Raw genomic sequence first — 15,200 nt, forward strand, 5'->3', positions numbered from 1 at the left:
TGAAAGGAAATACAAAACGGAAGATGCCGGGTTAAAGAAATTCGTTGTCGCTAAATTTTTGGACTATAAAATGGTAGATAGCAAGTCTGTTATTACCCAAGTCCAAAAATTGCAAGTGATTATTCACGATCTCCTTGCTGAAGGTATAAGTCAAATTAATACTAATGTTGAAAGTATTAATTATATTGTTTCTACTAACAGAATTTTCGCTGAAAGTCTTGTCATCAATGGATATATAAGATGGAACGGGTTCAATCATTATCGAAAAGAGCATACAAAAAGATTCTCCATTCCACTTGATCCATGTTGGTATGAGAGTAAATTCAAAGGATTTGTTATATGCTTTCGTGTCCCATTAGATACTGCTCAGAACCAGAAACCTTTGGATACTAAATCACGAAGAGGAAGTCACTGGTTCGGTTGTACTAAGGATACAGCTTAGTTAGTGCAAAGATATGACAGGCAAGAACAAGTTGTACTCCAGAAAAAATGTTTGATTGTTGCTTGCCAAACATTTTTCTCTCATAGTAGTAAATACGCCATTTGCTTTAGCTACATACCTTTTGTAGCACTATGGCATACTTCTGATAGTGAAAAGGGGAAGAAGCCAAATGACTATTGCTTATTTGAGGCATCTATAGACCCAGGCATTGCAACAAAATGGGGACTTCTTCTGGTGTATGAGAATAAAATTCAACAGATAGATCAATCAACCATCGCAGTCCAACGTGGTGTGAAGTCTCCGAGTTCTGACCTGTTGAGAGAATCTAATGATGACCAATGCCAGGAATCGGAGGATGCTTCTGTTAAGAGAAGACGGCTTGATTTTCGTCAAAGAGATAATATGGTTTCATTTGAAGCTGAAACTTCCCAAAAAATTCCTGATCAACAATTGGAAACATCATGCTCTTCTGCAGCTCAAAGCTTCCAACACAGGGAAGTGTCATGCTCTTCCGGACAGCCCCAAACTTTACAGATCTCTTTAGCTGATCGACCAGTTGATGAAGTGATAAATGAGGCTACCTCCTACATGGTGAGATCTTATGTTTTCTGCATACCTGTTTGGTGCGTCGATGTCTGTTAGGAAACCAGAATTTTTCCTAACTGTAGTCAGTGAATTTGCAATACAGAACAACACTTCAACTATTCTTAATTGCCACCAACAAATAGAAAAAGTTCTACAGAGAAACAAACAGCAATTAGAACATTAATACACCTAACAACGTATTTTGAGGAACCTTAACCTCCAAATCTTCCAGAGAAAATATTACAGAATAAACTGCCTGTCTTCCCTTCTTCCTAATATAATATAACACAAAGTAACTGCCTGAACTGCTAGTTAACTGCTACGTAACTACTACCAATACATATACATAATAATAAATAAATAAAACAGTTACATTTAAGCCCTACTTTCACCCTTCTTTCTGCGGTTATAGACCCTAGTAACAACAGGTCTAACAATGTCCTTTTCTTTTTGTTTATCCTGATGCTACTTTTAGGAACTTCTGCTTGGTTTAAATTAATCATGCTTCTTGTAATTCAGGGAGCATTTATTTGCTCCGAAGCTGTTATATGCAAATCTTGTGGCTGAGAGTTATCTCTGTTTTGGTTATTTTAGCTTGCATCTTAGCATGGGTTTTCTTTCTGCTACTTCTTATTCAATACATATAGACTTTGGATTAATGTCTCGTTCGATATTAAAATAGGATTTATCTCTTTTTTATTGTAGACTTTGAAACATTACATGTCAGTGATGGCATCTTGACTGTGTGAGAGTTTCTAAAAGAATTTACAGAAGTCATGGGTCACCCTACCTACTACATTAAGGTTTTGAGTTGAATGTTTAGATTCTTTCCATAGTATCAGAGTAGGGAAAAGAATTTCCACATGCTTTGCTCAAGGAGAAGATGCATGCTTACAAGTGAGGTGGGGTATTGTGGACCTAACATAATTTTTTTATGTGTCCCCTGGTTAACAATTTAGCATTTCAGATGAGAGTAATACACTTCAACATGGTGTAACAACCAGACTCATTCCATATGTTAGGCCTCCTATTTTATGTTATCCATAAATGTGGTGAAATGCCCAACCTATTTTGCACTTAGCTCTTAAGGGCACCTCAAATAAGCCTTTGACAACAATAGGCGCTAAGAAGCTCGGTTCTGATTATTTTTTTTAAAATATAGATCTTCACTTCTGATGAACGATAAATTCTTATTTGCAGTTAATCATAAGTTTAAACATAATTGAACCTATTTTTATATTGGACAAGAAATAACTCAACAACTGAGGAATATAGATAGTTTGGATAAAGGTGCACAAGGTCTTCTTGCTCATCGTAAGTGTTTTTTCTTCACTAACTTTTAATCTGGAATGGATTGAACCCCCTTCATCGTAAACTCCACACAGACACTATATATTCGTTTGAATCCTCTTGAAATAAGGAATGTGTCAAAGGTAATAGTCAAAGAGGTCCAAGATTTGTATGAGGTCCTATGTTGGAACTCCATTAGCACCACTTCATTGTCTTTTTTTTTTAGCTTACTTGGTGTAAAGTCTTGGTCCGCCCCTGTTTCTTATGCCAAAATTCTCTTTTCAGTTTTCACCATCATGTGGAATTGTCAAAATATTCTCCTTCGCATATTATTTTTTATATCAACTAATCTGAAAATTTTCTGATCTTGTAAGCTTGTTTTTAAGGTTTTTTTTGGAGCAGTGTGTCCCATCGAAATCTGACTGTCAATGCTCACCAGAAAGGCAATGTCAGGTTGAGTCCAGAAACTACAGTCCCATTACCTACTTCAAACCTTATATTTGAAATTGCTTTTCATTATTTCACTATCATCAGTAGAGTAACTATGTATACCTAAGTAATCAGATTGGTCCTCCATCCTCTATACAAAAACCATATTTGTGAAATATTACCTTGCTATTTTCCCAATAGGGCTCTGTTAGCTCCACTGAGATTCAGCCCTTTGTCGCTCCGATCTTTCTGTCAAGAGAAAAAAGAAAAAAAGGCTCTGTTAACCACCATAGCCGTAACTCCTTTTCCCTCCACCTTCATAGGAGCTGTTTAGAGAATCTAATGATGAGCAAGGTCTGAAAATGAATGATGCTATTTCTTATGAGACGATGACTTGATTAATATTGAAAGGATGATATAGTTCCTTGTCCGTTTCAATCTCAATGGTACTTTTGGATACTGTTGTTTGTTTCCAGTTTATCATGTTTCGTGAAATATAGAGTATTTATCTGCTAAACTGTTACAACCAGGATCTTCTTGCTCATCAGAAGTATCTCTTTCTATGATATAGCTGTTTGTGGTTGCGCAACCTTTGTGCAGTTTATAGTGAACCAAATTTAATTTACTTAACTCTTTCTTCTTAACTGGCTTCTGTTATGAAGAAGGCAGTTTAAAAGAAAATCTGCTTTCCTAGTAGGACTCTGTTAAATACCAAACCTCTGACTCCTGGATGCCCACCTTCATAGAAAATGTCACTGTTTCTCAGTTAACTAGATGAGATACGGGAGTAATAACATAAAAATTTACAAGTTATCTGCTACAACTTTGTTGTGGATAAAACTATTTTACCAACATGTTGTCTTTGTGGATTGAACAAAATCTGGTGCATTGTTCGAGGTGTATTCAAATTGGACCACACTTTACCAATATAAAATATAATAAGATATTCAACAATTAAAAAGAAAACAGGAAACTATAGAAAGCTTGCTTGTTGTATACATAGATATAAAATTGAGTAGAAAAGGTTATAGGGCATAGCAGAAGAGGAAGAGGGGTTGCACATGCAATAAATTCAACGCGTAAGACGAGTATTAAAGTTGAAATTAATTAAAGAATGTCTAGTATAATATTAATACTGCAATCATGTGGATATCAATTTCAACAGCCGGCCAAGAAACATTGCAAAGTGTTTGGACTAGAAAGCAGCTTGAATTAGAGTTTGTTTTATCTTTTTGTCCTTTGTGAGTGTTTGAATGTGGTATTTGGAAAAATTGATTTTTGGATTATTGTGAGAGATTGTCTTTGTGGTTTGACAGCTCTGTTTTGTTTATAAAACAACTAATGATGGATTCATTTATGTTTTAATTCATGTAAAATAGACTTAGTGAAGTCAAGTTTATGTTTTTATCCTCGCACTGCTTTTCCCCACCTGCCTCCCACATTTCATTAGCAACTTCTTGTCCCTACTTATAGATGAACGCTTTATTCCTTAGTTTAGCTGTAGTTCTAACACTACAAATTATCTGTATTCATGGAGAAATCCTACTCTTTTGTTCTTTCGGTAGTCTTCGAACTCTATTTCTTAGTGGCATGCATGGCCACAAACATAACCACAGATCAATCAGCTCTTCTTGCCTTGAAAGCAAGCTTTGCTCTAAACTCTTCTCATCCCTTCACTCAAAATTGGTCTTCTCAAGCTTCAGTTTGTAATTGGATTGGAATCAGCTGTGGCTCTCGCCACCATAGGGTGACTGCATTAAATGTATCCAACATGAACATTCATGGAACCATTTCGCCACAGTTGGGAAACCTCTCCTTTCTCGTTTCTCTCGATGTGAGCAAAAATAATTTCCACGGAGACTTTCCTCAAGATTTGTCTCGTTTACGTCGATTAAGGGCAATTGATCTCGGATACAATAATTTTAGCGGAGAAATTCCAATGTGGTTTGGTTTATTTTCTGAGCTTAAGATGTTAATTCTTGATAACAATGCTTTCACTCATATACCTCCTTCTATTTCTAACCTATCCAAGTTAGAAACTCTCAGTGCTAGATACAATCGTCTTCAAGGCAATATTCCCAAAGAGATTGGCCACCTTCAAAATCTTAAAGAGTTGGTTTTAGTCAGTAACCAACTTACTGGCTCTATCCCCTTCTCCATTTTGAACATCTCTTCCTTGGAGACTTTAGCTCTCACATATAATCAATTATCAGGAAGTCTTCCTGTAGATATCTGCAGCCGTCTTCAAAGAATCAAAAGCATTTCAATAATTTCCAACCAATTGAGTGGTCACATTCCAGCAGGTTTATCTAATTGCTCAGAACTGTATGACTTGGCTTTGTCCTATAATAAGCTCAGCGGGACCATTCCACCGGAACTTGGAAAGTTGGAAATGCTTGAGATATTAAGCCTTGGGGGAAACAACTTAGAAGGTAAATTATCATTTTTCCTTGAGCATGCTTTGGCCAATAGCATAAGTGTTAGGATCGGGAACATGGGTAGTGCGAAATTTAGCCAAACAACGGTATAATGACAATAACAAAGACAATGGAAGTTGACAATAACGGCAATTAAAGCAGATAAAGAAGACGTCAATTTAACGTGATTCGGTCAGTGTGACCTACGTCCACAAGCGGAGAGGAGCAATTTCACTATAACAATAAGAGTACAAAAATTAGAGTAAATACTCTAATTAATCCCAAATACCCTAAGAGAATAACCTCACAAGATCACTCCAAAGAAAGGGTTCACACAAGTGCTTCCCAACACTAACTGTCATACAAAACACTCTTAATAAAGGAGGAAAGGAAGAAATAAAGAAATGAAGACTCAAGTCTTGTTGGTGTGTATAAAATGAACTAATTGCCTTCCCTTTTATAGGCAAAAAAGTCTTGGCCTCTTAGGTGTAAAAGAAGAGATACAACTTGTGCAAATAATGTCCACCACATAATGCAATATTTTTGGGTCCCAAAGAATATTGCCAACAAAGTCTATACTTTGCAAAGATACTTGTGCTTATGTGAGATGACTCCATTAGCCAAAATATTGGCCATAATTACAATAAGTAAACAAAAGGTCTGCAAGTTGGTGCCATAAAGGTGTGCAGTGTTCTCTAATTCACAAATTAATTTGCAGGCATAATTCCAGAGACGATTGGAAATTTACGAAAATTGCAGAAATTGCAACTTGAGAACAACCACATAGTGGGTTCAATACCGCGCACCATATTCAACATGTCATCACTATGGTTACTTAATTTCAACACCAACAATTTATCAGGTAATTTTCAAGCAAATCATTCTTGTTTGGTAATCCAGTCTAGTCTTGCATATGGAAGTTGTTGATTATTGATATATGAAGTCCATAGTAGTTGTTATATTCGACCTATAAATTATATATCATTATCTACATATTGATGCAACGTTGATAAACTTGCGTAATTAGATAGCCTCAATCCAGATATACTCTTTCTGAATTGTTTCATGGAAGTTAGAACAAAATTAGAAACAATTGCATTAACTTGGATCCTTTTTCTATGTATAATGTAGCAGGTGTTATACCTAGAGAGATTGGGAATCTTCACAAATTGGAGTTACTTTACTTGCAATTCAATAAATTAAGTGGTTCCTTACCGGAAGAGCTCTTCAATATTTCTACGCTAAGAGGGATGGCACTTTCCTACAATAACTTGTCAGGTAGTCTTCCATCTGCTTTAGGCTACTGGCCAACGACTCTACAGTATTTGCATCTTGGTGAAAACAACATTGGTGGAGTTATACCCAACTCATTGTTCAATTCTTCAAATCTAAAGGAATTAATACTTGATGATAACAGATTCAGCGGTGGAATTCCTAACTCGTTAGGGGATTTGAGACAGCTTGAACGTTTGCGCTTGTTCCGTAATAACTTAACATTTCCACAACTAAGTATCTTTGCTTCCTTGGCAAACTGCAGATCTTTGAGAGAGATAGATTTGTCGGATAATCCTCTTAATGGTGTTCTTTCAGAGTCCATTGGCAATCTCTCCACTTCTCTTGAACTATTTGATTTACGTCATTCTGAAATTAGTGGCCAGTTACCATTAGGAATTGGGAATTTAAGTAACTTAACCGATTTGTACCTATTCGACAATGACTTGACTGGATCAGTGCCAAGCACATTCTGTGATTTACACAATCTTCAAAGGTTATATCTTCACCAGAATAGATTAATTGGACCCTTGCCAGAATGCCTCTGCAATTTGCCGGTGTTGGGCATGGTATCTTTGTCATATAATCAAATTTCGGGTCCGATACCGTATTGCATTGGTAACGTTACCTCTTTGAGAAATATTTATCTAAATTCAAATAGGCTCACTAAGATACCTATGAGTTTATGGAGCCTCAAAGATCTTGTGGAGCTTGACTTGTCGAATAATTCTTTGGTTGGTTCTTTACCTCCAGATTTCGGAAATTTGAATGCCATAACATTCTTAGATTTGTCAAGGAATCACCTTTCAGGAAGTTTTCCGAGCACAGTGGGGGACTTGCAGAAGCTACTTTATCTTTCTGTGGCTTATAATGAGTTACAAGGATTTATTCCTGAGTCACTTGGAAAAATGTTAAGTTTGGAATCGGTGAATCTATCCAGTAACTATCTTTCAGGTATGATTCCAAAATCATTAGAGGCACTTCAATATCTAAAGCATTTCAATGTATCACTCAATAGATTAGAAGGTGAAATCCCAAGTAAAGGACCATTTGTCAATTTCACCTCTCAATCTTTTATGGGAAATGAAAAGTTATGTGGTGGTTTCCTTTTCTTACCTTGTAAGGATAGGTCCCTTCATCAATCGCGGAGAAACAAAGTTCTTCTGATTGTACTTATCCCATTGGCAGTTTCGTTGATGGGATTAGGTTCAATTATTCTGTTCATGGTAAAGAGACGTGGGAACAGAAATGTTCCAACTCAAGTCGAATCTTTACCTGCAACAACAACACCAACCAGGATTTCATATATTGAAATTGAAAGGGCAACTCAAGGGTTCGACCAATGCAACTTGCTAGGCCGTGGAGGTTTTGGCTCTGTTTACAAGGGCATGTTTTCAAATGGGATGGTTTTGGCCATCAAAGTGTTTACCTTACAATCTGAAGTTGCATTCAAGAGTTTTGATCTTGAATGTGGAGTTTTGCGCAACCTTCGCCATAGAAATCTTACCAAAGTTATCAGCAGTTGTTCCAACATGGATTTTAGAGCATTACTACTAGAGTACATGCCCAATGGCAGCCTGGGGAAATGGTTACATTCTGATGATTACTTCTTGGACATAATCCAAAGATTAGACATAATGATTGATGTGGCATCTGCTTTGGAATATCTCCACCATGGTTGCCCAACAGTTGTTGTACATTGCGACTTGAAGCCTAGTAATGTCTTGCTAGACAAAAGTTTAGTTGGACATGTGAGTGATTTTGGCCTGGCAAAATTATTAGGTGAAGGGGAATCTACTGTTCATACTGAAACACTTGCTACAATGGGTTACATTGCACCAGGTAACTTTCTTTTTGTCCTTTTATCAAATATTAAGTGCTTTAATAATATTTTTCTGGTTCTAATTTAATCTATCGCAGATTTTGCATGGAAAATGGTATTGAAAACATCAAAATACAGCAATATCAAACCTATATTCATGCATATATAACGATTATAAAGGAAAAGAAACTTGCAGTTATAGTATATAGTTTCAGTTTAATTGCCTTACTCTTGATTCATTCCTGTTGAACCTTCTTTGTTTTACTTTATCTTTATCTACTCAAAGTAGTTTCAAGTATTTTTTATATGATCCCATCAGATATATTTTTTGCTTGTTTATTCGGCCTGTCAAGAAACTAATTACTCTATTAATGTTTGTTTAGAGTATGGATCAGCAGGGTTAGTTTCTACAAGCTGTGATGTGTATAGCTATGGCATTATGCTTATGGAAACTTTCACAAGAAAAAATCCATACGATGAAATGTTTCAAGAAAACTTGAGCATGAGGAGTTGGGTATGTAATTCACTACCTGTAGCGCCAGAGGATATTATTGATGTCAGTTTATTGGAATCTGAAAAGATTGGTTTTAAGAAACAGTTGCATCGTGTTTCTGCTATATTGGAGTTGGCATTGAATTGTACAGCGGAATTACCTAATGAGAGGTTGAACATGAAAGATGTCCTGGCAAATATCAAGAAGATCAAACTTGAACTTCTTCGCGAATGTGATGGTAAGTATCCAACTTTTTAAACAATATTATGAAGTAGTCGTAGAGAAATTATTTCCTTATCAATGAATAGAAATGATATTCCCTTGTCTATACCATATATAAAATTATCGATTGGTTTTCTGTACTTGTTTGTGTATCGGAAACAGTCTCTGTACCTTCAAGGTAGGGGTAAGGTCTGCGTACACATTACCTTCCCCGGACCCCACCTTCAAGGTGGAGGTAAGGTCTGCGTACACATTACCCTCCCCGGACCCCACCTTCAAGGTAGAGATAAGGTCTGCGTACACATTACCCTTCCCGGACCCCACCTTCAAGGTGGAGGTAAGGTCTGCGTACACATTACCCTCTCCGGACCCCACCTTCAAGGTGGAGGTAAGGTCTGCGTACACATTACCCTCCCCGGACCCCACCTTCAAGGTGGAGGTAAATTCTGTGTACACATTACCCTCCCCGAACCCCACTTATGAAATTACATTGGTTTGTTGTTGTTGTTGGTTTTTTGTACTTGTTTCTCATACAAATATTTTCCCTTGTTCAAGATGCTCCAAACATGCCATTCTTGCTCAACCCAAAGCAAAACAGAAGAGGATAATGGGAATAAGTTGGATTGATTCAGTTCTCTATTATATGGAGAGCCTCATATTTATTAAGGGCTTCGAGTTTGCAAAAGCCTATCAATAAAAGGAGGAAAGAAATATCAACTCTGTGGAAGAAATGACAAAACATAGCTCACCAACGTATAGCTGAACCAGGGGCGTAGCATGGGGGGCGCAAGGGGTTCATTGGAAATCTCTTCGCTAAAATATCACCTGTATATGTAAGTTCAAAATTATTTTTTATGTATATAAAGTAGATGCTTAATCCCTTTGATTTTTTCGTATATTTACTTTTTTATATTTTCGGCCTCTTTAGTAAAAATTCTGGTTTTGCCACGGCTAGACTCAAGTAAAGGTAGTAATGTACATACTAAAATTGTCCCGCAGTTATACTTGGTGAATCAAAATTCAAAGGCTTAATGATTGTCTCATTATGTTCTTTGTCCTTTTTAACGTCAAGGGTACGTTTGGTACTGTTGTTTGTTTTCAATTTATCATGGTCCTTTGTAAGAATATTCACGTTCAATAATTTCAGTTCTGTTTAAATATACCGAATTATCACTCAACCATGTTAAGACTTGAAGTGGGGGTTGTGGGCGAACTATCTCCGTTGAGAAGTACTTTTTTCTTGTCTAACGAAAATAAAAATAAAAATCGGAAATGAAAATCGTAGCCATACTATGAAAATGATAGATCAAACATACTTCCGTAATCTTCATTAAGGAAAAACTACACTTAGAAAGCCTAATGGCATAAGGAAAAAGAAAAAAGAATAGCCTGATGCATGAAGCATTTCACGTTCATGCAGAATTAGGGAAGTGTTGTACCTTAACAGAAAGAAAACATAAGGGAGCCGAAGCTTGAAGTTGTGATTACGCACGATATGTTTTTCTTCCTATACAATATTTGAAACTTATTTACCAAAATTGTCTTAATTTTGTATATTACCCGCCCTAAACAAGAATTACTTTCAAATTATATACAATCTATTATTAATGCCTTAAATTAGGGGATTTAGTTACATTTTTTTTCTATTTTCTCTCCTCTCCTCTTTCCCTATTATCCGCCGCTCTCGCCGTATATAATCCTTTTTTTTTTTTTTGGCGAAAGTGCTGGTAATTCCCTCATTCATTGCCTTAACAGCATCCTTACATGCAACAGTATTTGGGTAAGCAACATTCTCTCGAGATTAGGAACGTCAATCTGTCCAAGAAAATTTATTATCACCAAATGAAACACTAAACTGCAGATTTTCCCTTTTTTTTTTATTCTTTTTGCATAAGCACGTTCTGGTGGCAAATCTTTGAATTCCTTTTTTTTGTCTTTGTTTACTTGGATTCGGAGACAAACAGCAAGGCCTGTTGTGCAAATACAAGAGAGTACCCAAAGAGAAAGAGTTGAATGGGAAGGACCCAACAAAAGCCATGTACCCAACCTGAATTACAGTGGTGAATATCGCAAACATGACATATATATCAATGATCTCGAGATTAGTTGCAGTTGAAGCGTAAGCAATATGGAGAGATGATAAATTTATATGGTACAACAACATACAAATTAAAAATATATTTCGTACAAATTTGATACATCTACAATACCATATAAACTAAAAATAAATTTTATACAATTAAATATATAATATACAACTTATTTATAACTTATCTACAACTTTCTTATATTATATTTACCCAATTAAATACAACTACAATATCATAATACTTAAATACAATTTTCATACTAATTTTATACAATATTATATTTTGTAAGTGGTGTGTTCTTCTTTCTCTCTGAAATTCCAATCAAAACATCCTCTCTTAAAACAATTTTGATACATATCAACAACTTTATGTAAAAAGATATAGTATTTATAACTTAAATATAAATTTTACACAACGATTCATACATTATACAACTATTTTTCAACTTTCATACAATATTCAAATAATAAAAATATATAATTACAACAGAATATAACTTAAATACAATTTACATTCAACTTTAATACAATTTCGTTAGTATATTGTTTGTCATGTATTCTTCTTCTTCAAGTTTCAATCTAAAATTCAGCCAAAATCAATTTTAATCTTCGCCAAATACCCTCAAAATTGAAATATAAACTCCAAAGAATATTCTCAATTGTTTGGAACAACACCCAATCCAAACAAATAATAGTTTTTGAAAACTGAAATTCGAATTCAAAATTTTGAAGCTTTTTTAATGGTTGTCAATGGTGGAGAATCAAACACCTTCAAAATTTATTGATTGACAATTTCGATTCGAACACCAATTGTGTAACATGAAAGAAAATTACTAAGTAAAAACACTATATTAAAACAATTGAAATTCATTGATAAAAAAGAGAGGATAAAAAGCAGAGAAAAACAAAGGAAGAAAAATTAGGAAAAGAATAAAGAAGAAGATAAAGAGATGGAGATGGAGAGAGAGAGAGATGGAGAGAGAGAGAGAGAGAGAGAGAGAGAGCATGGATGTGGAATAACTATTCCCTATTCAATTCCTAATACAAAGGGATACTCATTAATACTAATTTGTATACAACTGGTAAATTATATATGCCTATGTAATTAAGTTAAAATTTGATTAGGGAGGGTAATAAAGTTTTATATGTAGTATATGAAGGTAAAAATCTCATTACGACAATGGATCGGATTGTTCCTGGAGGGAAAAAATGTGAATGAAGGCCCATTTTACTTTGGATCAAAGCATAAGCTAGTAATGCCACGAAAAAAAAAAAACAAAATCAAGGGTTCGAATCTCTCCATCGCCCACAACTAGTCTTAAATTCCCCCCCCCCCCCCCCTCCCCAAAAAAAATAAAAAAATAAAATCTATCATTGTTTTGTAAGTTTTTATGCTGGAACTCCATCATAATATACCGGAGTTCCAGTATAAATACACTGGAACTCCATCATAATATACTGGAATTCCAGCATAATATACTAGTCCAGCATAATATGCTGGAAGTTCATACACAAGTGCTCCAATCTCCAGTATATTATGCTGGAACTTTTCGTGTTGCAGCAAAATAATGGCTATTTTTCAATGACTTTACAAATACTGCTATTTTTTAATTACCGGTCCAAAAATTGGCTAGCCCTTACTATTTTTACGTTAAAATATCCAACGCCCCAGAGCCGGTTGAACCCCAAGACGTGTAAGGCAAAGACTTTAGGCCCCATAAATTTGGAGGCCCTATTTTCGTTAGCAATAAATTTATGTATTTTTAAAAAAAAAAAATTAAAGATTTAATTTAAAAAGTACAATTTTTTTAATGGGGAATTACACATAAATACAACTCACACACATATATTACAACTAAGTGGCCTATATTTAACTTTATAAAGCTATAGCCCAAAATAATAAGCTAAGATTCAACATCCAACTCCAAATATATTCTCGAAATTACTATTCAATTTTTTTTTTTTTAAATGCTCAAGCTTTTAATCTAATTTTGAAATAAGTAATTGTGACTCAAACATTAGTTCAACAAATCAAATCTATTTGGATAGTGAAAATTAGTTTTTTAAGATAATCCACCATTACTGAACACACTTAAATAAGTGAGTTTAAATTTTAAATATGGTTTTATGAGAAATTTGGAGTGGATGTTGTTTAAACTTGTTAGAAATAGTAGAAAGAGGTTTTATACAAAATTTGAAGTCATTAATGAAGATTTGGATTGGTCCACCATTGTAGAATAAGCTTAAATAAGTGAATTTAAATTTCAAATTTAGTTTTGTGAGAAATTTGGAGTGGGTATTATTTAGACTTGTTAGAAATAGTATAAGGAGATTGTATATAACATTTGAAATCATTTAATGGAGATTTGGACTGGTTTCGAACGAGAATTGCAACGAAAAGTGGTGAAAGAAGTCCGTCTACAGACGCTTGTATAAAGGTGTATAAAAGTGTATAATGATGTATAAGAAGTGTTTATACACCCATATACAATATTATACATCATTATACAAAAACTGACTTCGTCTTCTTCCTTGCGTATTTTCTGAAATTTAACTCAAAACTTGCTCAAATTTACTCCAAATCACTTCAAATTTAAATGTTGAACTCCTTTTGATGTTTTCAATCAATTGGAACAACACTCGATCCAAACAACTAACAAACTCATTTTCGAAAGCAAAGCTTTGAATGACCTTCAATGGTGGACTTTTATTCTTCAGTTTCTTAAATTGCAACCACCTTTTATCTGAAGAGACAACAATGAGGATTAGAAATAAAATACAATAATAAATCCATGGAAAAAATAAGTATTCTTGTCTAAAATCTCCCACCTTTTGTCTCTAGAAATTTTAATTTCTCTCTGCTTTTTGTGGTCTATTTGGGAGAAAGAAAGTAGAGAGAAGAAGAAAGACAACAATAGCGTGAGAATAGGGAGAAGAAATAAAATAAAAGTGAAAACTGAATATAACGCTTAAAATAATTAATGTAGGCTAAAGGTTAAAAAGTTTCTTTCATGTTATGGACAACCTGGGCCAAATAGGATAAGGATTTCAAACCTGAGCCATTTTGGTTAGGCCGTCGGGCCAAATGACAAGGGCCATAATTCTTCCTTCTTAATGAGAAAGGGCAACGAAATATTTTGGGATTTTTACATAGATATATTATATTAGAAATTTATTTACCTATATTTTCTATGTTTTGTAGTTTTTAATAAGTATATAGGTTTTTCTTACAAATTGTATACATTGCTCATTAAAAGGCTCACACCCCATTATTAGTGCCTTCAATTAAGGGATTCAATTACATCATTTCCTTTTTTTCCTCTCCTCTTCTCTCTCCATTTAAAAAAAAATTAAAATCCCTTAATCTACACCCAGAATCTCCATCTTCCCTCTTCACACCATTGCCGATAATTTTATATTATTAAAAAATTATCAATTGCTTCTTTTGCTGGGAGACTGAACAACACCAAAAATGAAGAAATATTCAGGAATTGTATGATAATTGTATAATAACTATATCATAATTATATTTAAATTGTATCAGACACATCAATGCCTAAAACATAATTATATTAGACTTGTATCACAATTGTATCTAACTTGTATATGGTACATTAATACCCAAAATAATACATGATACAATATTAATAAATTAATGTATAATTATCATATATTTGTGATACAAACTGTGAAATTCATCACGAAATCACAACTGCTCGTAACAATATACAATGAATATACAATTATCATACATTTGCAATATAATTCCTTCAACTATTATGATACATATACAATTATAATACAATCACAATACATTTCTGAAAAATTAGGATACAATTATGATCTTCATCTTCTTCAAGTTTCAATCACAACTCCACACTAAAAATCTAATATAATCATATTATAATTGTATTAGTATTGTATCAAGTATTATTTTGGGTATTGATGTATCATATACAAGTCACATAGAAAACAAAAATTAGAAAGAAAGAAAACAAGATTCAAAACTTACCCACAACTTGATTCTAGAGCAATATTTTGAATTTCGTCTGCATTGTATCAATAAGAAATAGAGATTTTGGGTGACTAGTAAGAAAGAGAGAAATTGAGTTTGAAAACCTTTAGAAAAGGAAAAGAAT

General features: G+C 34.2%; 1 protein-coding gene across 2 annotated transcripts; it reads left to right on the forward strand.

Moving 5' to 3' along the window:
* The first annotated feature begins 234 nt into the window (after positions 1 to 234).
* LOC104086826 (probable LRR receptor-like serine/threonine-protein kinase At3g47570) lies at positions 235 to 9,852 on the forward strand. 2 transcript variants are annotated; one of them, XM_070192113.1, is made up of 6 exons: positions 235 to 1,033; positions 4,779 to 5,178; positions 5,882 to 6,025; positions 6,298 to 8,277; positions 8,641 to 8,988; positions 9,528 to 9,852. In XM_070192113.1, exons 1-6 carry the CDS (start codon positions 845 to 847, stop codon positions 9,578 to 9,580), a joined length of 3,114 nt encoding a protein of 1,037 aa, XP_070048214.1. In that variant the 5' UTR covers positions 235 to 844; the 3' UTR covers positions 9,581 to 9,852. The 2 variants fall into 2 exon arrangements, with proteins under 2 accessions (XP_070048214.1, XP_009589466.1); XM_009591171.4 differs by lacking the exon at positions 235 to 1,033 and having other exon boundaries at positions 3,508 to 5,178.
* Positions 9,853 to 15,200: the final 5,348 nt, after the last annotated feature.

The sequence above is a fragment of the Nicotiana tomentosiformis genome, chromosome 1 (assembly GCF_000390325.3).
Source record: "Nicotiana tomentosiformis chromosome 1, ASM39032v3, whole genome shotgun sequence".
In the NCBI taxonomy this organism is placed as follows: domain Eukaryota; kingdom Viridiplantae; phylum Streptophyta; class Magnoliopsida; order Solanales; family Solanaceae; genus Nicotiana; species Nicotiana tomentosiformis.

What these genes read in the sequence shown, in the direction of transcription:
- LOC104086826 (XM_009591171.4), top strand. Translation starts at nt 4,278, where the DNA reads ATGGAGAAATCCTACTCTTTTGTTCTTTCGGTAGTCTTCGAACTCTAT. An exon ending in TGGGGGAAACAACTTAGAAG is followed by an intron (nt 5,179 to 5,881) that starts GTAAATTATCAT and finishes ATTAATTTGCAG; the next exon opens with GCATAATTCCAGAGACGATT. An exon ending in ACTTCTTCGCGAATGTGATG is followed by an intron (nt 8,989 to 9,527) that starts GTAAGTATCCAA and finishes CCCTTGTTCAAG; the next exon opens with ATGCTCCAAACATGCCATTC.